Source organism: Elgaria multicarinata, chromosome 7 (genome assembly GCF_023053635.1).
Source record: "Elgaria multicarinata webbii isolate HBS135686 ecotype San Diego chromosome 7, rElgMul1.1.pri, whole genome shotgun sequence".
Lineage (NCBI taxonomy): Eukaryota > Metazoa > Chordata > Lepidosauria > Squamata > Anguidae > Elgaria > Elgaria multicarinata.
Genome location: NC_086177.1, coordinates 16,542,401 through 16,569,834, shown reverse-complemented (window position 1 = coordinate 16,569,834; position 27,434 = coordinate 16,542,401). Strand labels below are relative to the sequence as shown.

Sequence of the window (27,434 nt, the reverse complement as noted above, 5' to 3'; positions counted from 1 at the left end):
CACAGCATGCAATTTCCCCTTCATATATCATGCAGGTGCCTGCATATGGATGCGTGGGTTCCCTCTAAAAGCTCCATCACACCGGGGGGCAGTTACTGCAGCCGAAATTCTGAGTTCGATCCCAGCAGAAGCTGGTTCTCAGGCAGCCGGCTCAGGTCGACTAAGCCTTTCATCCTTCCGAGGTGGGTGAAATGAGCACCCAGCTAGCTGGGAGAAAAGTAACTACGACTGGGGAAGGCAACAGCAAACCACCCCACTATGAAGTCTGCCAAGAAAACGTCAGCGAAAGCAGGCCTCCCTCTAGTTGTTTTATACTTTGAATGTTTTTAATTTTTGTGAACCGCCCAGAGAGCTCCAGCTATTGGGCAGTATAAAAATGTAATAAAGAATAATAAATAAATAGGAGTCAGCAATGACTCAAGTGCTTGCACAAGAGGTTCCTTTTTCCTTTCTTCCTCTTTTCAAACACAAGGAGCACGAGGCCCATTGAGTCCGCTGTTCCTCCTGCACACAGCAGGAGAGAGCAGCAATTCCGAGTTAAAAAAACATTGGACTTAATGAGGATTTTGTGTGTGTGACACAAGGAAGGCCAGAAGGAGGCAGACTGAGCAAACTCCGTGAATGCCCAGTAACGAGCTGCCATAAAACGCTGGTCGGATATGTAAGAGGAATGAGACAAAGGGGTGGGGCCCAAGGGAAGAGGGGTAACGTGGACCGTCCGTGAAAAAATCCATATATATATATATATATATATATATATATAATAAAATGCTAATAAAAGATGAGGAAGCAATATGTGTTCTATCCGTTCCTTAAGCGTGCCTTCAACTACACTCGCTCCCATTTCTCTCCCATATTAGACTACACGCATGTTTTCTCAGCGACCGTCTCCAAAAGGTATCAATGGTCCCTCCTCCCATTTCTATTGTGCACAGCCTCAACCACAGAATTTCAGAACTGTTGACGGTATAAATATCCCTACTCCAAACAAACAAACAAACAAACATACCCGTGCTTTAGCCGCCCTCCCCTTTCCCAACACAGCAGGCTGGAAACCCTGTAAACACCCTGCCTGCGCGCGCACCCCGCCCCCTCGCTTCAAGACGCGCCACCATTTCTGCTCGCCGCCTCCCAGATTTATACCCCGCTCAAGTCCCCTCCCCTCGCTCCGCTTGCCCTAGTTTAACCCCTTCCCTCCTCGGCGCGCTTGGACAGCCTCGAGCCGAGCTGACCAATCGCCAGCACCGCCTAGCCCCAGCGGAGACTTCCATTGGTGAATGCCGGCAAAGGAGGCGGGGAGGGAATGGTGCGTGTGTACCCGGATGTACACAAGTTTCCCCCCGCCCCCACAGCTGGCTCACCGCCTCTCTGGTCTGTGTCATGTCAGCCGCTTCCACCGGGATGGATGGCGAGGAGGAGGAGCAGGTGGTGTCGCCACCGAGCCCCCGGGAGAGGGAACGAGTGGCGGAGGAGGAGGAGGAGGAGCAGGAGCAGGGCTGTGAGCCGGAGCCTGCTGGTGGGCGTTGCTGTGTGATGGAGGCGCTGGCTTGGAAGAGGCCGTTCTGCACCCTGGCCGGCTTCCTCTGCGCCAACCTGCTCTTCTGGTGAGACGCCCATTCCAGCCCCTGGGTTATCCCTGTAGACGACACGTAGGGTCTCTTTCTTCTCTCCCCCTTCCCTGGCCCGCTTTCCCTCCGCCCGGCGCTCTCATCTATTTCTGGGCATGCGAAAGGGTGCCTTTGAGCATGTACAAAGTGAACGTTACGAGACCTGAAAGGTCCATCTGGTCCAGGGACGTTGCCAGTTGTGACCAACCAGATGTTTCTTCAGCAGGGCTTGGAAGCAGCTTCCCCCTCCTCTGTTGGCTGGTTCCAAATTGCTATCACTGCTAATAGTTATTAGGTATTCCTCCTCCCAAAGCTATCTTAAGCTACTAACCATCCCCTCATCATGAGCCGGTAGTGAATTCCATAAGTTAATTATGGCACTGTCTGAAGAAGTGTTTTTCTCTCAGCACTGAGTGGCCACAACCTGTTTCCTTGTATCTGGGGAGAACAGCTTCCATTGTAGAGGACATGTATGTCACCCAGGTCCTTAGTATCTGAAAAGTAAGCTCTGCCTTCTTTGTTATTTCTGTGTAATAGATACTGAGCAGACTTTTGCACTGCTTCTGTGCTTATATTGTATCCCCGGTGCTAGGTCCTTTTGACCTTTTTTGTTTCGTTTCTTGGGGGGGGGGGTTTGAAGATGTTGTTGTTGCAAAATATTTCCCAATAGACATTCTGGAAGGAAATGAAAGGAAGCTCATGGGGATAAATTAATGATCATTGGGGGGTGGAGGTGGGGATGGCTGCTGAAAGCAGTGGGAGAGTAAAGAAATAATAATTGGGATGAAATTGGCTTTGAGAGCCATGCATTGCAGTAAGAGAAGGTGAATCAGCTGCTACTGCATGAGGCCAGGTAACATCAAAGGCACCCGAAGAGTGCTTTAAGGGAAGGAGGAGCCAAAACTGACATGGGAAAGTGAAATAATAGCAAAGGAAGGTAGATAAATAATAGTGAGGGAGTAGCTACAAGTAGTACATGATATGCATTGTGGTTGCCTTGGGGATAATGGCAGTTCTGCCAATTGGACAGACATTTGAATTACAGTATCCCAAATTACACATGATCCACCTATAGTGGATTGGCACTGAATTACCAGTCTCCTAATTTTATTCTTGAAATTGCCAAGCACCCAGCAGGCCACAGTGCACGGCTGGTGAGCTGTGTTGGCTTATTTGATCATAAGTTGGGCAGGCCTGCTGTGCAGCCTTTAACAATCTATAGTGTATTCTTTTTTTAATTCTTTTTTGTATTTTGCCTCATCTGCTAAGGGGAACCTCTTAAATCCTGGCAATTAGCTAAAAGTAAACTCTTGTTTTAACCTTCAGACTCCTAGTATTTTTTTTTACCTGGGATTCTTTTTTCTCCTCCTCCTGGCATATTGACTTGCAAAAGAATGACCTAGAATTATTGCTTTGCAGTACTGTTATAATTTCTGAAGAAATAGGAAAATATAATTGGGCTGATGTGGGAAAAGTTAAGGCACAATCTACTTCAATGTCTCAAACGTAGATCTAGATCTCTGGCGTTATCTGAGAACTGCCTCAGTTGCTTGTAGATCTGCTTGAGCAAAGATTGCTTAGGATTTTATTCTTGCAAGTACATTCTTTCTCTAAAGCAGTATAGCAGATCCCCATTGTTTGTTTTTGTTTTTACATATGTAGAGAATCCTGGATAAAAAGGTTCTTTCAAGTTTTGATAGTGTTTTTAAACTCATATTTTTGATGGCTTTATTGTTGTGTAAAACATTAGTAGAACTTGCTCTTTTGATCATTTAGTTTAAAGCTCCCTGATATGCTGTGGCCCCAAAAAGTATAATTTAGGGTGTATTTGTTCTCCTATCCTTTGTAATAGGACTAGTCTTTGAACTTCTAGAAAGTAACTTGTCCAAATATTTTAGGTATTTGCTAAGGAAACCTGTTGTGTATTCACCTGTTGCCATTCCCCAGTGTTGAAAGGACTTTTGACTTCTCCCGGGATTTTAATATCTGATGTCATAGTAACAATTTTGGTGGTTTTTTTTAATGTTTATGCTGCTACTTTTATTTCTTACTTTGTTATGATTATTCTTCATTTTAAATTTCACTGAGTAAATAATGTATACACATTTGTAGTTTGACACACTGGCTGTGTTTCGTCAATCATATCTTGGCTCAGTGGTCTCCAGTGTGGCCCTTGCGGGCACCAATACATCCAGGGGCACCTGTCTTGGCACCCACCAGGCCCCTCCTACTTTTTATTTTTTATAGGGTTTTTATTATTATTATTTAAACTTTTTTTGTAACTGGGGGCCTGGCATTCTATAAAGTGAAGCATCATCCTACAATGCCATCTTTATTTCCAAGAATGCCTCTGAGACCCAGAAATTTTCTTAGAAAATAAAAATGGTGGGTAACTGTTTTGGTGTGGTTTGAGTTTTGCTGCATGTGTTTATAATTTTGTGTGTTGGGGCAAATTACTTTTCATCTCACCAGTTTGAGTTAGGGAAATAGGTGCTCTGTGACTTGCTATGTCCGCCGTAGCTGCCATTTTATTAATGGGCAGCACACATGCCCCAGCAGCCAACCTTTTAGACCGCCCATGATATTGTCAAAATTCCAAATGTGTCAAAAAAGTTTGGGGACCCCTGGGATTACAAATCATGGTTTAAAGTTGGGCAAAAGGCTTGTTCACGTCTCAGTTTAATCAGGCTGCCTTCTTAAGTAGAGATAAGTATCAGCCTTTTGCCCAACTTCAAACTGTGGTTAAGATCCTGGCTTGCTCCAAAGCTGGTAACTGTCGTTTCCCATTTTGTCCAAACTAGGAAACTATAGTTAGACTCCCTGATTTAATTGCAATTTATGCAAAGGGACTACACGTGCATGTTTGCTTAATAATCAGAGGGATGATCATCTGAGCCAGTTTACTGGGGTGGGGTGGGCTTAAATGGAGGGGAGAACCAATTCTCTATCATTGTACAAAAGTTTCCCTGCCTGGATGCATGGAGGTAATTTTTACTTGGCACAGAGGATCCGGTAAATGTCTATTTTCAAGCTCAGATGGCAATTTTCCCCCTTTAGTCCTTGCATGTCTTTTTAGTGACATTTTAATTATTTATACTGTCATTCACTATTTTATCACTTATTCAATACATCCCATATAGCAATGCAAACCAGTAAAACCTGCACATTTAATTTGTGACATTTCTCTGAGTTTTACATATCAAGGTGTTTTGTTTTGATTTTAGTAACTTCGGATTGTCCAGCTTTATAGCTAGGCAGTCTAGATTTTGTCACAATTTGTACTTTCTAAGTTGCTTCTGACAGCCATGCAAGTTACTAACTCCCCAAAATGCTTACAAGTATGCTTGTCCAAACATACCCATGGTAGTTATATGTGGCCTAAAAAAAGGAAAGGGAGTAGCCCAGGTTTTCTTACAGGGTTATCAAAAAGCAACTCATGCTTGCCAAAAGCAAATAGCTATTTACAAATCCATTTTTCTGAACTGAGAAGAATTCCTGCATTTGTGGGGCAAGTTGGGAAGAGAAAGAGGTTTCCACACCCCTTAAGCTGCAGATTAAAGGTTGTATATAATTTAAGCCCCATTCATTTCAATGGGTCTACTCTGTGGGATAAACTTGGGATATAACCCTATCAGTGCAAGAGGGAGGCACCCAATGCAGTGTTTAATATCAGGCATAGAGATCTAAACTTGGGTTTCCATTCTTTGGAATTTTTTGTAGGGCACAGGACTGTAGAAGCCATGATTGACAGAAAGTGCATATTACTTTGTAGTGGGTTTTTCGGATAGCATAAGGTTAGTTTAAATACAGTGGGACTGCTTATATTAATGTATTTAAAGTATGAGTATTGAATTTTTACTATGGTGTTGTTTTTTAAACAATGAGATTTTGAAAATTGCTGGATAAAAAGCACATAGTAGCTCTTCACAGTTGAAGGAGCTAACTATGCATTACGTGCAAAAGCTAAACATATAACTAAACCCTGCTAGCATTTAAGAAAAAAGAAATTACAGCTTTGGAAGAGGGCTATTTAGAGTGGAGAAAAAACAGCATGAGAGGGTGCATAGCCCTTTCTTGTCTATCATTTCCATGTTGCAAATACATCACTCAAGCAGTTTTTCACCACATAGGTTACAAAGTGTGATTATCAAGGTAAGGAAAAGGGCTAAGTCCCCCTATGCACTGTGGTTTTCCTTGGGTGGGGCTGCGGCTGACTTCGCCTGATAGGGACTGTCTGTTGCTGATCCTAATTCATGTGTAATATAATGAGGCATTTCAGCATGGATGGCAGACTGCTTTGTAAGAATCTTCATTTCCTTTTTATTCAGCCCATGCACCACTGAAATGAAAATAATTTTTAGAGGAGGTTAAAGTGGTTACTTCATCAAAGAAGTTGCTGGTTTTACAGTAGCTGATGGAGAGCCTGTGTGACACGTTTGTATCATTCTTGTCTCGAGCAATAAGTATATTAGATTAAGCACAAAGCTATTGTAGCTTAAGGTGCTAAATTTAGAACATTAGCCAAAGGATTTGCATGTACCTTTAATTCAATAAACATCTCAGAATCCATTGCTTTAAAATGTGAGATGTTGTATACAATATTTAAAAAATAATAATTCAGCAGCAAACATCCTGGTACTTTGAATCTTGAACACTTGACAACTTAAACCCTTTGGAAAAGTTTGTGGCTTCAGTCCAGCACACACAAATGGCATATGTCCCATTCAAGCCAATGGGATTTAAACACCCTATATGTGCAGGATGCAACAGTGACCAAGAGGCAGAAGGTAGGTCAACCAAGAAGAAGAGAAGAGTAGTCGTTGTGGGAGACTCCCTGCTGCGTGGGATTGAAACCCAAGTATGTTGTGAAGACCCATGGACTCGCCAGGTGTGCTGTCGCCTTAGAGCACAGATTAGAGATGTGGCTGAAGGGTTACCGAAGCTCATAAAGCCCACGGACACATACCCCTTTCTTCTCATCCATGTGGGAACAAATGATGTCGCCAAGCAGAGCTATGAAGAAATCATTTCAGACTTTGAAGCTCTGGGAAGGAAACTGAAGAACTTTGGGGCCCAGGTAGTTTTCTCATCCATCCTCCCGGTTCTTGGAAGAGGATTAGAAAGGGAAAGAAAAATACTCCGGATGAACGACTGGCTTCGAAGGTGGTGCCGTCGTGAGAGTTTTGGATTCTGGGACCACGGGCTACGCTACTTGGAACATGGACTGCTGGCAAGGGATGGGTTGCACCTCACAAGGGCTGGAAAGAATGTGTTCGGCCACAGCATGAAGAACTTGATCAGGAGGGCTTTAAACTGAATCTTACAGGGGCGGGAGACGTAAATTTCGAGGCAACAATGGATGAAGGCCAAGGCACCACAGTACAGAGAACAGCTCCAATAGTGCCCCAAAATGGTGTCCGCAACAATGTAGGAACAAAGCCAGACTATAAAACACATGGTCTTTGATGTCTATATACTAATGCCCAGAGCATGGGAAACAAACAGAATGAACTTGAACTCTTATTACATGAAGGCAAATACGACTTGATAGGTATAACTGAAACTTGGTGGGATGACTCCCATGACTGGAATATAGCAATTGAAGGATATAACTTGTTCAAAAAGAACAGAAGAAATAGAAAGGGAGGTGGAGTTGCACTATATGTTAAAAATACCTATCCCTGCACAGAAATACAGGCGGATCAGACTGGGAGCCCCATCGAGAGCATCTGGATTAAAATAAATGGGGCAAGGAATAAAAAGAACATGATAATCGGAGTCTACTACCAACCACCCAATCAAGGAGAAGACGAGGATGAAACTTTTGAGAAACAAATTGCCAGTGTTTCAAGGAAGTGTGATGTAGTAGTGATGGGGGACTTCAATTACCCTGATATCTGTTGGGAGACCAATACTGCCAAAGGGGGCCCCTCCAAGAAATTCCTGACATGTGTGGGTGATAACTTTCTCCTAAAGGAACTAGAGGATCGGCAATCCTTGACTTGATATTGACCAATAGGGATGACTTAGTGGATAAAGTGGCAGTTACGGGAACTCTGGGGGAAAGTGACCACGTCATACTTGAATTCTTGATTATGAAGGAGACAAAAGTCGAGCGTAGCCATACACGTACTCTGGATTTTAGGAAAGCTGATTTTAATAAACTAAGAACTATGATAAGTAAGGTCCCATGGCAAATGAGCCTAATGAGAAAAGGAGTGCAGGATGGGTGGGAGTATTTAAAAAAGGAAATTTTAAAGGCACAGTTACAAACAATTCCAACAAGGAGAAAAGATAGAAGACAACAGAGGAAACCAATGTGGCTCCACAAAAAGCTTAGAGATGACCTGAAAACAAAAAGGGATACATATAGGAAGTGGAAGGAAGGCCAGGCGACAAAAGAAGAGTACAGACAAGTGGCGCAGAAGTGCCGAAATGGCGTCAGGAAGGCTAAAGCTCAGAATGAGCTGAGATTAGCGAGGGATGCTAAAAGCAATAAAAAGGCTTTCTTCAGATATGTGAGTAGTAAAAGACAGAGGAAAGAAATGGTGGTTCAACTGCTTAATGAGGATGGCAAATTGATAACAGATGACGAAGAAAAGGCTGAAGTGCTCAATTCCTACTTTGCCTCAGTCTTCTCCCAAAAGCAGGTCTATGACCCCCCTGGAAAAAGTGAAGCAGAAGTTGAGGGGGCAGGATTACAGTTTGAGATTGATAAACAAATGGTCAAAGAACACCTAATTTCCTTGAATAAGTTCAAATCTCCAGGGCCCGATGAACTGCATCCTAGAGTAATGAAGGAGCTAGCGGAAGAACTCTCAGAACCTTTGTCTATTATCTTTGCAAAATCATGGAAGACGGGTGAGGTGCCGGACGACTGGAGGAGGGCTAACGTTGTCCCTATCTTCAAAAAGGGCAAAAAGGAGGAACCTGGGAACTACAGACCAGTCAGTCTGACATCCATCCCTGGGAAAATTCTGGAGCAGATTATAAAGAAGTCAATCTGTAAACACCTTGAAATCAATGCGGTGATCACTAGAAGCCAGTATGGATTTGTCAAGAACAAGTCCTGTCAGACAAATTTGATCTCATTTTTTGATAAGGTAACCTCCCTTGTGGACCGTAGGAACGCTGTGGACGTCATATATCTTGACTTCAGCAAAGCTTTTGACAAAGTACCACATGACATTCTGATTAACAAACTAGCTAAAAGTGGGCTAGATGGAACAACTATTCGGTGGATTCACAGTTGGCTACAGAATCGGACTCAAAGAGTACTTATCAATGGAACCTTCTCAAACTGGGGAGAGGCAACGAGTGGGGTACCGCAGGGCTCAGTCCTGGGCCCAGTGCTCTTCAACATTTTTTATTAATGATTTGGATGAGGAGGTGCAGGGAACGCTGATCAAATTTGCAGATGACACAAAATTGGGTGGGATAGCTAATACCCTGGAAGACAGAAACAAACTTCAAAGTGATCTTGATAGGCTGGAGTGCTGGGCTGAAAACAACAGAATGAAATTTAATAGGGATAAATGCCAAGTTCTACATTTAGGAAATAGAAACCAAAGGCACAGTTACAAGATGGGGGATACTTGGCTCAGCAATACTACAAACGAGAAGGATCTTGGAATTGTTGTAGATTGCAAGCTGAATATGAGCCAACAGTGCGATATGGCTGTAAGAAAGGCAAATGCTATTTTGGGCTGCATTAATAGAAGTATAGCTTCCAAATCACGTGAGGTACTGGTTCCTCTCTATTCGGCCCTGGTTAGGCCTCATCTAGAGTATTGTGTCCAGTTCTGGGCTCCACAATTCAAGAAGGACGCAGACAAGCTGGAGCATGTTCAGAGGAGGGCAACCAGGATGATCAGGGGTCTGGAAACAAAGCCCTAAGAAGAGAGACTGAAAGAACCGGGCATGTTTAGCCTGGAGAAGAGAAGATTGATGGGAGACATGATAGCACTCTTCAATACTTGAAAGGTTGTCACACAGAGGAGGGCCAGGATCTCTTCTCGATCCTCCCAGAGTGCAGGACACGGAATAATGGACTCAAGTTAAAGGAAGCCAGATTCCAGCTGGACATCAGGAAAAACTTCCTGACTGTTAGAGCGGTACGACAATGGAATCAGTTACCTAGGGAGGTGGTGGGCTCTCCCACACTAGAGGCCTTCAAGAGGCAGCTGGACAAGCATCTGTCAGGGATGCTTTAGGGTGGATTCCTGCATTGAGCAGGGTGTTGGACTTGATGGCCTTGTAGGCCCCTTCCAACTCTGCTATTCTATGATTCTATGATTCTTCTGTCTTCAGAGCCAAACTGCAAACTACGCTGTTCTCATGGAAAGCAGACATAAGAACAGTTTTACTAGATCTGTTCTGAAAGTCCATCCATCCTGATGCCTCCAGCAAGCCTACAAGAAGGGCTTCAAGTTTATACCCTGTTCCTGCCTAGCAGCTGGTTTTGAGAGGCAGTCTTCCTCTGAAATTAGACGATAGCAATTGATAGAACAGTTATCCTTCCTGAATTTGCCTAACCTTTAAATGCCGCCTAAGCTAGTGGATATTGCCCCATCTTGAGCCACGGAATTCCAAAAAATTAATTATGTGTTATGTCAACCTTCCCCAACCTGGTGCCCTTCAAGTGTGTTGGACTACAGCTTCCATCACTCGATTGGCCATGCTGGCTGGAAATGATGGGAGTTGTAGTTCAACACATCTGAAGGGGGGCAGGTTGGAGAACGTTTTATTTGAAGAAGTACAAAGACAATGCATATTATTCCAAATGTGGCCTTCACTGTAGATTTGTACAAGAGTAGTACAATACTAGCAGTTCTATCTTCAATCCCTTTCGTAATGATCCTAGCATGGGATTTGTCTTTTTCACAGCTGCTGCACACTGAGTTAACATTTTCAGTGAGCTGTTTACTATTAGTTCCAAGATCTTTCTTGGTTGGTCGCTACCAGTTCAGATCCCATTTATGTGAACATAAAAGTGTTGATTTTTTTAAAAAATGAAATGTTATTTTATCAAATTAAAATGTCAATGCAAATAAGATCAATACATGCATAAGGGTGCAATCCTATGAGTTGCGTCCTCCTTCAACAAAAGCCTCCAAACTTGGAGGCTTCCATGGATCCAGTACCCTGCTGGACTACCTACTGCTGGCAGGGTGGGAGGAGTGATGGAAATGATTTTTGCCTGTTGGTGTTCCTTCTGATACGTTTTGCTCTAGACAGGCTGTAGATTGGGGGCTGGAGAGGCCATAGGATTCTTTGTACCCTCGCCTCTCCTGTCCCTTGCCTCATCTCTGCCCCCTTTCAGACCTCTTTCTGCAAGGGGGGCAGGGGAGGAATCAGATACTGGAGTTCCCCTTCAGTCTACCAGTTTTGAGTGTCTTTACTGAGAGCTCAAGACAGATTTGGGATTCTGTTATTGTTCTTTCCTCGCTCTCTAACAGTCTCCTGGCTTGAGATGAGTGAGGTAGTCTCAGAAGTGACATTTTTCATCTTGGGGGAATTCAACATACATGCTGAAGCGACCTTGACAGTTTTGGAGGATACTGATTATTTGGATCCATTCCAAACTGGCTTCTAGCCTAGTTTGGGGACAGAAACAGCCTTGGTTGCCCTGATGGATGACTTGTTCTATGGAATGAACTGGGAAGTGCAACTCTGTTGGTTATCCTAGACTTCTCAGTAGCTTTTGTTACCATTGACCATGGTATCTTTTAACTGGGAGGTACATAATTATGGTGGCTCCAGTCCTTTCTCGAAGAGTGGACTAAGTAATACTATGACAGGCTATGAGATATTAGAGGGTTGTTTCCCCCTGAAACAAGCCATCTCACCTGCGATCAGATAACATTACGCCAGTCCTTTTACAACTTCATTGGCTGCCAGTCCAGGTCCGGGCCCGATTCAAAGTGCTGGTATTGACATTTAAAGCCCTAAACGGTTTGGGGCCTGGTTATTTGAAGGAACGCCTCCTCCCATATGTACCTGCCCGGACCTTAAGATCATCTACAGGGGCCCTTCTCCGTGAGCCCCTGCCAAAGGAAGTGAGGCAGGTGGCTACTAGGAGGAGGGCTTTCTCCGCTGTAGCACCCCGGTTGTGGAATGAGCTCCCCAGAGAGGTCTGCCTGGTGCCTACACTGTACTCCTTTCATCGCCAGCTGAAGACCTTTTTATTCTCTCAGTATTTTAACACTTAATTTTAACTTAAATTTAAATTTTACTGTTTTAACTCTGTATTTTAATCTTATATCAATTTTGCTGCATGGTTTTATCCTGGTTGTGCTTTTGATACTGTATTTTGAATTTGTGCTTTTAACCTGTTGGTTGTTTTATTATGGTTTTAATTTTTGTGAACCGCCCAGAGAGCTTCGGCTATTGGGCGGTATAAAAATGTAATAAATAAATAAATAAATAAATATAATAGGCCAAGTTGGGCAGATAATTAGGAAAATGGCACCCAGCATGCTCCAGAGATTAAAACAAGCTACTGTAGCTTATTGTTTTGATCATGCGAACTGGGTCAATGAAAGTGGAGATGGGGGAGTTAAGTTCCAACTCATGACAATTGGCCTTTGGGATACTTCAAGATCCCATCTTGTACCCCTTCCTTTTTAACATTTACATGAAACCATTAGGAGGAGTCATCCAAAGGTTTGGGTAAAATGTTGTCAGTATGTAGATGACACAAATCTCTGTCTGTTTTCCACCTGCTAATCCTAGGAAGACTGTGGAAATTTTGAACAGTTGTTTGGAGGCAGTTTTGGGATTGATGAGGGAAAACAAGCTGCAGCTTAAACCAGAGAGTACGGAAGGACAGCGATTTGGAAAGTCTGTCATTCTGGATGGAGACTTGTGACTAGTTTTGGATGGGATTGCCGTCTCCCCTGAAAGACCAGGTTCACAGTTTGCAGGTCTCCAAAACTTGATGCTCTCTATGGAAATGTAGGTGGTTTCAGTGGCTAGGAGTGCCTTTTTTCCTCTGGTTTCATCTAGAGATGTAAAGTTTCTAGAAATTTTTAAGCCATGGGGAACAACTTCCCCACCCCCCAAGGGGTGGGAATTGAAATATTTGCAATACTTTCTTTTCTTATCAAACCTAAACTTATTTTACTGCTTTAACAGCATAAAATACATAGCTTAGTATATTAAATGGTACTATTTGGCATATTTATGAAATGTACAGAGCAATCTTATGCATGTTTACTCAGAAATAAGAGCCACTCTGTTTAGCTGGAAAATATTTAAATCAATAAACTTACTTTGAGTAAATTGCTCTCCTGAGTAAAGATGCATAGAATGATGCAGTAAATTAAGTTTGGGTTTGATAAGAAAGTATTACACATACTTCAGGTTTTTTTAAAAATTCATTCCGTTGGGTGGGAGAGAAATGGACAGAAAATCTGTTGTTGTTTTTCCCGTGGCTTCAATATTTCCAGAAAATTGGTATCTTCTATTTTCTCTAGCCTGTCTCCTCCTCCTGTACTTCCTTACATAGTTACTCCTCATGCAACTAACCTCTTCTGCTTGCTAGTGATGATGAGCGAGATAGGAAATGGCAATGGAAAAGCCTGGCCAAAGATAATGACCCCTTCCCTCTTTCAGCTAGCTGCTCCTGTTGTGGCATGTGGCAATTGAGGTTCTCTCCTTCCTCAGAGCACAAGGAAAGTCAAGCAGGGAGCTGTTGTGACAAGCCTCTCTTGCCTTTCCTACCTATAAGGTAACGAGTGAGAGAGCACTTGCACAGTTTTCAAGAAGCACGGACAGACTGCTTTGGCATGTGAGCAACAACGTGTAGCCCACCTTTCTGTCTCAGTAGACTGCTTGAGACTGAAGGTAGCTGTGTTGTTGTGTCGTCATGTGCAATGAGTATCCAGTTAACAACATTTGTGTTAAATATTATACATGTATTTTGTAGCCTGCCCTTTGGTACAAGACTCTCAGGGTGGAGTACATATTGAAGTAATAAAATGCGTATATAAAATTCAATATTAAACAGACATAGGGAGGGGTTGTAGCTCAGCGGTAGAACACGTATTTTGCAAGAGATGTAGGGCGGGAAAAGCTCCTGCCTGAAATCCTGGAGAGCCGCTGCTAGTCAGTGTTGACAGTACTGGACTAGATGGACCAAGGAACTGACTCCGTATAAGGTGACTTTCTATGTTTCTGCATAATAGAAACAACAAGTCACACAAATTTAGCAGAATGGATAAAGCCAGTTAAACACACAGTGCATGCTAGAATACCTAGGGAATTAAAACAGGTTTCACCTGCTTTGCAAGGATGTGGAACCTTTGGCTCATGAACCTAACCCGGCCTGCAGAGACTCCTTGGTTCCTCCAGTGGGCAGAGCTTGGCCTCCAAGTCCTGCCCTTGGAGGTATTCCCACTGGAGGTATTCTCCAATCTCAGATGCAGACAGCAGAGGACTTCACCAGTACTAAGAGGAGTGGCTGTTTTTCCCCAGCACTGGCTGAGTCCTTTAGCACAGTGCATGCTGCCCAAGTCAGAGACTTGGCTGGCGCTGGGAAAAGTGTCTGCTCTTCCCAGCGGCAGCCAAGTCACTTTCTCTGTGCTGAGAGGCACAGAGAAAGGCAAAACTATCAGTGTGTGTTATTGTGGCCACTGACATCATTCAGCCCACAATAGGCCTGGTGAGGGGCAATTTGCCCCCCACCCCAGGATTCTTCATCCTTGTGGTAGTGGAATAATAGGAAAATTGACACCAGGCCAGGTTTCCTAAGCAGAGCATTTCATATACATGATGATACAACATATACTGTAGGCCTTAAGTTATCCAACTGTGTGTTTGTGCTTTCATATGGCAAGGGAAGCTTTATTTATTTAATCACTTATTAAACCATTCTCGGGGCGATATCTAAACGCCCTCAGGATGGTTTACAATCATCAGAACCCTGAACCACAATACAGTAATACAACAAATTTGATAACGCAACAAAAAATTAAATATCTACACATTGAAAATACTTTTTCTGTTTGTCTCCTCTTAGGTTCTTTGCACTGACTCCTTGGAGACTATATCATCTGGTTTCACTCATACTCCTTGGAGTTGTCATGATGCATATGATGAAGGAGTTGGTATTGTCTAGAGTAAAAGGTAAGGTACTGCTTCTCTATTCACCTAAAACGCAAGTATTTATCAGTAATGTCTAGAAGTCTATAAATATCCCTTTATCCTCATAACTGCAATAATAAACATTTCCAGATAAAGTACCTTGGGCACTACATTAAATAGAAAGGTGAGCTTTTTCATGTTATCAATAGATAATTGCTAAGGAAAGACTTCACTTCCTAAGGAAAGTGCCTTGTATTGAGTGAATTTATTCAGAAACATATTCAGTTATGTAAGTGTCTTATTTTATATATAGCCCAAGGCCAGATTGTAGAGTTTAGTTTGCACATGCACAATGGGACATGATTTCCTTCCTTAGAGAGCAGAACCCTATGTTGCATTTTTATTGTTTAGTTATCACAAGCACGTATCCGCTGTGAACACTGGATCACAAGGAGGAAAAATACCTTTTGAATTGATTATTCATCCATATTTGTGTTTTCAGGTGCACAGTTATGGCGAAGCCTCACTGACCGGTAAGTGTTAGTGACTGACATGTGCCAAATTTGTTGTTGTGCCAGTGACTTATGAATATTAAACATAAGGAAGAAGTTTGATACTAAGCACTTTCCCTCTGGATCTTCCTTGCTGTCTGTGTTAGTATTATTTTTGTTCATTTGCCAAGGAACCCATATATATTTTGCCCTGAGACACCCAGAGCTTTATTTATTTATTTATTTTATTTATTACATTTTTATCCCGCCCAATAGCCGAAGCTCTCTGGGTGGTTCACACACACACAAAAAGGAGTGGAGCTTTGGAAAGTCCACTCCTGTTGGGCCTTCCTCATGGTCCATCTGAACTGAGAAGATGCTGTGTTCAGACAACGCAATAGTCAACAGTGGGGTAATAATGAACTGGACAGTTGTTTATCTAGGAGTTACTCCTCACACAACATGTTAATAATCAACCATGATGTGGATTAGGATCAGCATTGAGTTGACTATTTGTCCATACTGAGTTGACTCACTCATCCCCCCTCTCTCCCCTTTTAATCCTCCTGTTAGTATCCCATCAGCCATTGCTGCTGAAAATCTGTCCTACCAGCTAGACTAGAGCAGCTGCCACCGCTTTGACTGCTTTTGCCTTGCGATTGATGAAATAATCAACGACCAAGAAAATAATCAATGGTGCATCCAAAATAGCCAACTCTGCACAGCGTTAGTTATTTGTGTTGGTTATTTTTGCCAAATTACCAACCATGGGTTAAAAAACTCCATCCACACAACACGACAACCCATGATGGGTTAAATAACCAACCATCAATTATTTAAACCACCATGGGTTATCGTGTTGGCTAAACCCAGTTGATGACTTAGAAAACATCTAACACTTAGCTGCAGTTCTGGGTTGGAAGAAGATACAGGCAGTAGTGGACAAGCTCTCTCATGTAGAAGCTTGCATATAATTTCCAGTCTCCCTCTTGAGGAACCCCAAATAAGCTTCTGTGGAGCTGAGTTGGTAGAAAAATGTATGTTCTTTTTCAGTATTCATTTGTTAATTATATTGAGGCCACATTCAGACATCATGGTAGCCCACGGTGGGTTAATAAGCTACTCACATTAGCTTATTTCTTAAATAGCCCACAATCCCCCATCACACGAGCAAACTAATAAGCTACTGTGTGTAATGTGACTCACCCCCTACCTGCGGCAGTCCTCTTGCCCAAGCAGTGGTGCTATTTCACTTGAAGTTTTCAGGATTGGGACAAAATGTCATACGCAGCTTCTCCCAGTTAGGAGCAGGGCTAGCTCTACCATGAAGCAAGAGGATGTGGGCACAGCAGAGTATGGGAAGAGCGGCACTCTCCTCCTCCAAAGGGTCTGCTGTTGCTTGGTCCTTCCGGTTGCCTGCATGGTGGGCCAGCCAGCCGCCCACGGAGGCAGCCAGAAGAACCAAGAAGCAGCTGCTGGCTCCCTCGCGCGCTGTGCCTCCTGCTCTACTCCATTTATGCACCTCCCAACCTAGCTGTCCCCGCCCACCTGGCTGCTGGCCAGCAGCTGGCATACTTTTCTTTGCGTGCCGCCATAGTGTGCTGCCTGAAAGGTGTTCCATCTTCAGGTGCCACACGGTGCCGGCACGAGGAAGGGCAAAGTATCACGAGAGGTTGAGCCACAAGAGCCGCTGAAGGTGGAAACACCTTACAGGCAGTGCGCTGGGGAGGTGAGGGCACATACATGTGCAAAGAAAACTAACCCAGGTGGCAGGCGGGCTGTTGAGGGTGTGCAGACATACGCACGCCACCAAAACTAAGCAGGCAGGTGGGCAGATCGGGAGGGAGGGAGATGTCAGCAGGTCACTTCCTTGGCCCGGGCCTTGTTAAGAGGCACCCAGTGCACCAAAAAGGAGGAATGGTGGAAGTCCTCTCAACAAGCTATGGAACCGCAAACTCCGTTTCCCGCTCCCATGGCCACACCCCTGCCACCATTAGTTACGATTCAGCATTATGCCTGCACTGATGTTTTCATGATTGATGCTAACTTACATTCACTCCTAACCCAGGATTTGAAACCAGGTTTTCAGATTTCTGTGCACATTTGATAATGGTAGGCCTTAGTGATTGTCAAGTGCAATTCCTGTTGCTTCAGAAAAGAGGTTTGGTTTTTTGGTCTCTTTAAGCTGTTGCTTCATGATCTAATATTTTCATGTGCCTTGTCTAGTACAGTACATAACAATGTCAAGATTAAATTCTAGGGGGAAATGGAAAAGAGCCTTTGAAGGGAAGGGTTTGTTTACATCCTAACATCCATATTGTCTATGCCATAGTCCTGCCTTGCTGCTTCCTAATATTGTCATATTTCAGGCACTCTTCAATGGTTTGCATCTTTTATTCTGTTGTACATCATGTACATGTTTAATCTGATCACCTGAACTGCCTTGGGTTTGTTTTATTAATGAAGTCACCCATAAATGAAACTGCTAGTCTCAGGTCAACAATGACACCATGCTAAGAAGCAATAGTCTAATTTCAAGAATATGTATTTGTTTATGCTTTCCCTCAGTCCCTTTCTTCTTCCCTCTCCCACTGCCTTTCATATTTGGTCATGCAGGACACAACTGCAACATTTGGGCGATGTATGTTGCTTTTGAGAACTTGCTAACATCCAGTCATATCCTTCGCTAATCTCACACTCACCTTTGACAGATGTTGAAGGAAAGAGATGGGCCCTTCCTGTAGGGCAGCATCCCCCAATCTGGTGCCCTCCAGATGTGTTGGTTGTGGATGATGGGATTCGTAGTCCAACATACCTGGGAGGGCACTAGGTTATGGAAGGTAACCATAGTGCTGTTTCCTTTCGACTAGTGGAGGGATGCCAGTTTGCAGGAGTCTATTACCAGAAATGGAGTGGGGCGATGGAGTGGGGTGAGGAATCTTGTACGTCTTGCCTGACTGTTTCTTACTATTTTTTCCCTTTTCAACTTCATGTTTTTTCAGTGAATGAGGTATATTTTTGGCAGTTGGTAGGAAGATCCTATAGAGGGCAGCAGAGTATTTTTTAATGTAATGCATGTTGTATCCCATTAATGCTGAAGGAAAGATATGCAAAGCATACTTTGGGTGGAACATGCCTGCATATCATTATCATTTAAATAATAAACATGGACCTTGATAGCCATTGGTCTTTAAATTGTGTTTAAATTTTACAAATCAAAAAGTTTTACGTATTTCTGCATAACTCTGTTTTTAGTTGTCGTTGGACAGGACAAACATCTATATAAAATTCCAAGGTTACATCCTATGGCCACTGGAAATTATATCTCTCACCTCTGTGGTTTCTAAGATGTTATCACACGTGACTGCATGCACGTGTTCCTATCATTGCAGCTATTATGACTTTTTATTTTTGGACATTGAATCCTATGTTCAATTTAACACTATTGGTCTCACAGAACTGTGGGCTGATATATAGCTCTCTCTAAGGGTTGTTTTGCACATTTGATTTTCAAACATGGAAATGGCTGCAGGATGTTTCTGTGGATAGCCGAGTCCATAGTTAGCTTCCTTCATGTGGTCCTCTTTGCAGGTCAGATTGAACCGAGGGAAAAAAGTAGACCGCGTACATGTGCGAATCAATGAATGTGGCTTAAAATACCTATAGGTCCTGCTCTTATAACAGGGAACTAGCTGCTGCTTTTCTAAGCTTTTAAAGTATGTCACTCTATAAAAGGGAAAGGTTTGGAAATCCTCAACAGGCTTTGAAATCTCACTACCAGCCCAGTACTGATATCTGAGTCAGAGAACACTTAGAACTGCCATCCTGAGAACGAGTGACATATATATGGGATAATACCTTACATAAATTTAATCGCATATGGCATGTCTTTCTGGAGCACTTTGATCGCATGATTGTCGTCAACTGGAATTCTTTCCCATGCACGCGTTTCTCTCCATCCCCTCCTTCCCATCTCTGGTTGTTTTGTCTTGTTCCTTATCTGGGCTTTATATAACTCCACAGATGCCCAAGACTGAAACAGGGTCACCATTTAATTGTTAGAACCCTCTTTCCTCCATTGTTTTGTACTACCCAAAGGCACAGTATGTCTTTCAAACGTTTTTGTTCTAACTTTACTCACCCTTCTTCTCTTTCGTTATTTATTGTTATAGAAAATGAAGACTCTTAAACTATGGGTAAAAGGAGAAAAGGGAAAGGGGAGGTTTGTTTTGAACTGTAGGCAAAGACTGGCTATATTGATGTCCTGACATTGTCACGTGGCAACTGGTTCGTACTAGTGGGAAAGTGTAAGAGACTGAGGGCAGTGAAGTACGCAAGGGTGGAGCCAAGAATAGGCATTACTGGAGAATAAAGAGGCATCCTTTTGACTTTTACTTGTATCCTGGTTTGCTAAACACAAGTATTGGATTACAAAACACTCTGTGTGGGAATTATTTACAGAAGGCACGAGAACCTGGAGCAGCAGCTGAGTGTCGTGTGCAAACATCCGGGTTATGATGACACGGGAGGGGTGTGCTTTCAGTCAGCACATCTGATTAGTCACTAACTTAGGCAGGAATGTCCTGGCACAAGTCTATCATAGCATGTGAACGCATCAGCAGAATAACATGTTTATTTCCTTTCAAGAATTTCAGCATACACTCTGGCCCCACGCGGCTTTGTGTTTTATACAGCTCTGCATGGAACAAATTGTTGCAACATAGTTTCTGTGAAATGATCTCCTTGATAAATAGCACAGACTCAATGTGTTTATGTACCGAAAATCACTTGAAACTTTAAACGGTGGGGTATCCTTTTTTCCCCCCATAGCACGTTCCGTCCTATAATCCTTTACACGACAGCAGCTTCTGCCCTCATTTAATCTCTTAGCAACATTCCCTGGAACTCCTTCACCCTAATGCAAATGATCTGTTGGATCGCTTTTAGTTATCCAGGACCTTTACAGGTGTGACAAAATGAATACATCGCAAGTACTACTATGTAGAAAATAATGTGCAACCTTTATGTAAACCACACATGTTGCAATGTGTCTACCACCTGAATAGTCTGGTGATAAGTATATTCTTTCAAAATTTATAGACAAATTTATGGCTCTTCCCCATTTGACAGCACTTCTTGTTTAGTAAATTGTAGTATAGTTCACATTTAATATAATCCTGAATGAAGGGGATAGGTTTGATTTCATTACTAAGTACAGTAGAATAATTGGCCAGTTTTATCGAGTGTTTGCAATAGGTAAAAAAACGCAGTTAATTGACTCTTAAAAATGTGTTCCCATAATCTAAATATCATATGTTTAAAAGAAAAAGAGCTCCCCTCCTTCATAGTGCAGTAAAACCTTAATCTGTGACATTATAGAACAAAGATGTGGAAAAAATCCAGCAAAAATATGAAACACCATAAACTGCTGATGTGTATTAAATTCTGTCCAACAATAGAGAATATTAATGTGGTGTTTTTTAATAATACATATAAGCTTGGATCCAGAATCTCCCTTCTGTTTACAAAAGGGCATTTATCCAGCTTAGGCTCTTGCTGATGGAAAGGGGAGAGGCTGTTTTTGCTAGTTCCCCTTCAGCCTCCTGCATCACCTCCAACATTGTACAGGTAGTCTTCCAGCCCTCCACAGCAGATTTTCAAGAGATGCAAGGAGAGGCATCCCTGTTTCCGTCAGAGGGAACAGTCCCTGAATGGAACTCCATTCATGGGATCTCTGGGTCCAATACGTAAAGTCTAGTAATTATTGAAATCCTGCAATAAATGACAATGATCCTTAAGGGATCCCTTCAAAATTGCTTGAAGTTATGTATTCAACTATTCAGTCTTTGACATGCACTTTGACATAAGTTCTCTTATTTATTTATTTATTTATTTATTTATTTATTTTATTTCTATACTGCCTGGTAGCTGAAGATCTTAAATTGATGGCAACTGCGGTACCAATTCAATATTAACACCACAGTTTCATAATGTCCACACCTAAAATCATACAGTTGTCTTGGTTTTTGTTTGTCCTGCAGTGTTTAAGATGAGAATTGGTAAAGACATAGATCTGTTCTGAGTTGGAGCTCCAATTTTTCTCTTTGAATGATTCAGCTATGGAATCAAAAGGCTAGAAGAGATACCATTTTATTCAGAAGACAGTCTGATTTCTGAGCAACCTGTTAGAATATTCAAAACCTCTCAATCAGTTGCTCAGTTATAAAGGGTTACATCGTCCTTATTAATGGATAAAGAGATGACATTCAGATAAAGTATATTTGTTCTGATAGTACTGTTGCATCATGTTTGTTTTCATTATGAGTGGGGTTATCCCTATTAAGCAACAAAATGAAGTGTAGCAACCAGCAACCACATATAAGAGGATGAAGATCCTGCAGCAGGGATATTAAATGGGGTTTCAGCCTTTATATCACTAGCTAGCTCTGGCCAAAAGAGGACTATAGGAAGACCATCCAAGAAAGCCTCTTTCTACTGGTAGGATTTTAGGTGATAAGGTGTTACTTCCTAGTGCCATTAAATGGATGGGGAATTGTGGCCCTCTATATGTTGTTAGAGTCCAACTTCCATAAGCACTGATCATTGGCTTTGCTGCCTGAGGCTAATGGGAGCTGGAATCCAACAACATCTGGAAGGCCACAGATTTGTCACCATTGCCGTAAATGTCAGGCTTGCTTGCCTGTCTGAACAACAAGACTACCTACCACAGACAGCCTTTGCTTTGTCCTCCTCCTTGCTTTTGCCTAGTTCTGGACTGCACAGGAATTAGGTGTGGCAAAGATCGCAAGAAATGCAGAAATTTGCTATGACAAATCCAGTGTGTGGACTTTTCAAGCTCACTCACTCTTCCTCAGGGAAACTTTAAAAACAAGGAGTACAACTCTCAATTAATCACTATTCAATGTTTGTCCTTAAGCACTTAAACTGAGTGTTTCTTTTTCTTTTTTTAAAAAGAAAAAACAGATTTATACCTCTTGTGCACCTACATTAAACCATACTTTTTGACTGGGCTAGAAGAGTTAACAAGTCTGCTAAGTCTCATTAATATGTGGTTTTTATGTGGATCAGATAAGCACTTGAAATAACGTAGAAGAAGAAAAAAAATCACGTGACTGCATAATGTAGGAATGCTGTCTGACTACTCATGGAGGAGGCATCTTATTTTAAATTTCCAAATGCAGTTCCCCTGCTAATGTTCTCCCTGTCCCTGATGTATTTCCCCTTCACTTTAGAAGGAAGGGAGGACGTGGGGGGGGTATGTCTAGCAGTGGCATCGTGATTCTGCTGCTGCTGTAAGATATGCCCCAAACAGTGCAAAGGCACATTATTATTATTATTATTATTATTATTATTATTATTATTATTATTTATTTATATAGCACCATCAATGTACATGGTGCTGTACAGAGTAAAACAGTAAATAGCAAGACTCTGCCGCATAGGCTTACAATCTAATAAAATCATAGTAAAACAATAAGGAGGGGAAGAGAATGCAAACAGGCACAGGGTAGGGTAAGCAGGCACAGGGTAGGGTAAAACTAACAGTATAAAGTCTGCACAACATCAAGTTTTAAAAGCTTTAGGAAAAAGAAAAGTTTTTAGTTGAGCTTTAAAAGCTGCGATTGAAGTTGTAGTTCTCAAATGTTCTGGAAGAGCGTTCCAGGCGTAAGGGGCAGCAGAAGAAAATGGACGGAGCCGAGCAAGGGAAGTAGAGGCCCTTGGGCAGGCGAGAAACATGGCATCAGAGGAGCGAAGAGCACGAGCGGGGCAATAGTGTGAGATGAGAGAGGAGAGATAGGAAGGAGCTAGACCGTGAAAAGCTTTGAAGGTTAACAGGAGAAGTTTATATTGGATTCTGAAGTGAATTGGAAGCCAATGAAGAGATTTCAGAAGCGGAGTAACATGGTCAGAGCGGCGAGTTGCTAGGCAATGGCCACACATGTCTACAAGTTACCACTCTCATTTAATTATTTTTTAGATATTTATACCCTCTTATTTCAGCTCGAAGGGCTCTTGGGCAGACAAGAAAGTTAAGGCAATAAAATATGCAAATCAATATAAAATACTGTTAATACCCAGCAGAATAACAGCAATTAAAACTAAAAACAAGCTCCAGAAGGATTAAAGAATTTAGAATGCCCAGGACTTTAATGTAGCCCCTGCCACCCTCTGAAATTCAAGGAAACTCCCCACAGTTTGTTTAATTTTTGCTATAAAAATGGTGTCCAGAACTGCTGCACAGCCCCCAAAGGGTCAAAATTAGCTTTTCAGCAAGCTAATTTTGACCCCCTTGGTGCTCTGTAGCAGCTCCTGACACCATTTTTTGTCGTTGTGTCTCCCCACCCCCTACCCCCATTTCCGCACCTGTGGGAGGGGATTGCCAGGGAGTAAAAATGGCTCCTGGACCTCCCAAAGTTGCCCTCCCCAGCTTAGGTAAATAAAAAGGTCTTTGCCATGTAGTGAAAGGACATCAAATTCAATTCCAGGTGAGGCTTTCTGCAGGTGGCATTCTAGAATTGGGGGCTCCATAACTGAAAGGACGCTATCTCTAACTGCTTCTACTGCAAGGAGACCCAGCAATTCTAGTTCTTAATGTTTGGGCAGGATAATGTGGGAACAGGTGGTCCTTGAGGTGTGAGGCTCCCTATCTGCTTAGAGACTTAATAGATTAGAACACCTTGCATTGTGCTTAACTGGGCCAGGAGCACATGTAGTCGTTTAAGGACTGGTGAGATTGTCTCCCAGTCATTAGCATAGCTGCTGTATTTTGATTACTTTGTTTTTGAACAGTCTTCAAGGGAAGCCCCACTTCCAAAACACTATACTATAGAATATTAGCCAGAGCATGGATAACTGTGGCCAGGCTGTCTAGGAGAGGCTGCAGTTGGTGTACCAAGTGATGCATTGATGACAGCTAGGTTTTCAAAAACCAGGGAGGATCTAATCGCACCACCCAACTGTCAGTCTTATCTTTTAGAGAGAGTGTAATCCCATGCAGAACAGGTTGAACGCCATTTGCCAAGTCAGATGAATCACCCACCGATAGTACTTCCATCTTGTCCAGGATGAGCTTCAATTTGTAGTCTTTCCAGTCAGTTACCAATTTCAGGCACCAGTTCAGCACTTCCACAGCATCTCTTGAATCAGATGAAAAGAAGTAGATTAAGATTTAATTATTTGAAGGAAGAGAGCATAGATACACTTAAAGGTGGGGATGAGGAAGAAAAGAAGATGAGATAAAGAGGTTTCCTTGGAATTTTTAAGGGGTCAGAAAGTTGCAGGAAGTGTTGGACCTCTAAATATACAGGGCAATTAGGGGCATTATCCTGTGTTTAAGAGGATGATATTTTGTTGGCAGTTTGGTAGGGTTAACTATTTTTTATGTGAAGTGGCTAATACTGGGTTCAAATGTGGCATGTATTCGATGTGTACAAACTTGTATTTTTGGCTGGTGGGTTAATGGAATAGCAGTGCTGGAATTTAACATGTCAGTGGTCCTCTAGGCTATACCACTCAGAGGCAGAGTTATCTACTGACTGCTCTGACACTTTTCTAAGAACAAGCATTTTTCAAATCAATATATTGATGTTAATCCAAAAAAATGAATATCTTACAATGAATCAGAACACATATCATTCACTAAATCCTCATTCTAGCTATCACACGCAGAACTAGTTGTTCCTCATCATAATTATGACTGACAGTGCTTGTCGCTATAGCATGAATATCCCGAAGTTGTTCCAAAAATAGATTCCCTTCCTCCTGGGTATGGACATACACATCTCTCCCTTAAAGAAAATATGTTAGTTTAAGTGAGAAGACCCACCTGTAGCCAATGCTGCATTTTCTAAGTATTTCAGAGGACTGGTCTAATCATATATGGATTAGTGATTAAGGCCAACTGTGTGACAACCTTAGGTGGTTCCTTTATTTTCTCTCTGGACATAAATAGAGGCTGGTTTTATGGGATGCTTTTTTGTGGATGCCATAGCAACTATCATGTGTTGCTAGGATCTTTCTGTTCCAACTGGCTTTCAATGGGAACTGAGCATAATTTCATATTTGTTTGTATTGCTGCTAGCATACTACAGATACCTTGGTGTTTTACCCATGATACTTTTTTTTGGCCTATTTTTTAAGTTGTATATATTTACCTTTGTGTTTTCACTATAGCAGTACCATTATTTTTAAGAGGCCTAGATATTGATGCCATCTGTTTTTTAAAAAAAGAAACAAAAAATAATGCTCTCAGATAAACTTCTCAATCCTTGTTACAAATAAGGAAGGAAGAAGCTTGCAGTGTCACATGGACTCTGAAAGTGGTCCTTTTGACATGTTTGCAGGTCAAAGGAAAAATGAAATTCCGAAGCTTGGAGTTTCTCAGGAAATCTTTCCAGTTGTGATTTCTTATGTTAATGGGACCTCAGCTGCTCATTGTCATTTCTCAGGGAAAGTAGTTCAGAAAATGCAATAATAAGTCTTAGGCTATTCAATCTTTACCTATTGTATACTAATAAAATGAATGGTAGAAGTTTTAAAAACACATAATGTAGAGGACCTAAAATGGTAGGAGTTGAACAAATGAAACACACTATAATGTGTTACAATGAGGTGTTGGAAAAGTAACCCTTGGAGAGTGATTCTCTCTGGTAATGCATCTATTCAACAGGTTCCTGTAGCCATAACGCTCAAAGAACTTGTGGTGATCATCTTTCAGTGGTAAGGAGTCCAGCACTCTGTCTCGTTTTTTTCTAGTTGGGAATCCAGTGCATCATGGTTTGTGCATGAAACATTTAACGTCATTTCAAGTTTTGTGATAGTGTCAGTCCTGTGAACATCTGAAGCTGCTTTACATTGAGTCTGGCCCCATATATTCTGCTCTGGGTGGTAGCAGCTATGTGGAGTCTCTGACAGAAATGCCTTCCCAGTTCTTTCTAGTTGTGGTCCTTTTAGGTAGAGATTGAATATAACACCTTCTGCATGCAAAGCATGTGTTTTTCATACTGATCCACTGTATTCCTAACAGCCTGCTCCTAACCATATTTATCTGAAAATTCATTGATAATCAGTAGAATTCATTGAATTTACTAGAGTAGTATACCAGTTTCGTACAGAGATTTAGCTAGAATTTTTAAAATTAAGAATCTGATTGCAGTGGAAAGGCTATAACCATACGTGGGAATGAGATTCCAGTATTCACGACTTAGTAATTGGTCATATTTGCTTTTTCCATTCCCAAAACTGTGCGTAAATCATCTAAGTACTTTTCATGGAAGAATTAAGCACCTGCTTGAATCTCTCCATTAAAATCAAATGTGCTTAGAAGTGCTTAACCTTGGCTGGATTATGCTCAATGTACGTGCCTTGCTCTGAAGTCTTAATATCAAGTCTTATTAATAGCTCATGTAACGGCGCTACTGCATGGGTTTTCACTTCTTAAAATTAGTAATTAATTTGATACTTAAAAGTGTGTATCCACTAAGTTTACTTCCCCAAGTAAAGAAGCCAGTTGGCCTGATTCCAAATTTCCCTGCATACACTGAGTCCCATGAGCACCCCTTGAACATGGGCTGCCTCATTCATCATAGTACTGAGTGGCTTTGCTTGTATTTCCAATTTGCATGTGGAACTGATCCCAGCAGTGCAATGAATAAGGAAGCCTATGCTCAAAAGGACTTTAATGTGTGAATTTCGAAAGCCATCAAAGAGTTTACCAATGGCCATTCCCCACTTGTGTCTGTTTGACCCCATCATTGTCTGTTAGACCCCATCATTAGAGGCCTTCAAGATGGCCCTAAAGACTTAACTATTTACTTTGACCTGAATTCGAGTTAGAGCTTTAATGGGTGCCTTTATGTATATGGTGTTATCTGGTTTTAATTGTTGTTTTTGATTTTATTGATATTAAAAAAAATGTGATTGTTTTATGTTTTGTGGTTTTAATTTTGTTGTACGTCACCTTGGGAGAGTTTATCCAAATTTTTTCAATAAATTGAATATCGCGTTCTGTCCTGGTGCTTGTAGAATAAATGCTACATTTGTAGGGTGCTGATAGGTGAGCACTGACACAAAGCAGGTCAATACTGAGTAGAGGCCTAGTACAACTGTGGGGACAATCCCCTACCCTGCTCTGGCAGTTCCAGATGTGGAGCAGGGGATCGTGCTTGACTTCTCAGAGGTGGAGTGTAAGGTCAGGGACAAGGTCAGCATGAGGTCAGAAGTACACTGT

The 27,434-nt window shown here is 42.1% G+C and overlaps 1 protein-coding gene across 1 annotated transcript in view; it reads left to right on the top strand.

Moving 5' to 3' along the window:
• Nucleotides 1–1,379: 1,379 nt before the first annotated feature.
• The window catches only part of RETREG1 (reticulophagy regulator 1), a 57,635-nt gene continuing 31,580 nt past the window's right edge, over nt 1,380–27,434 (top strand). The window contains exons 1-3 of the mRNA XM_063130247.1: nt 1,380–1,604; nt 14,629–14,735; nt 15,196–15,226. Coding sequence (XP_062986317.1) covers nt 1,381–1,604; nt 14,629–14,735; nt 15,196–15,226 — 362 coding nt within the window. The 5' untranslated portion in view covers nt 1,380. The remainder of the gene's footprint in view (nt 1,605–14,628; nt 14,736–15,195; nt 15,227–27,434) is intronic.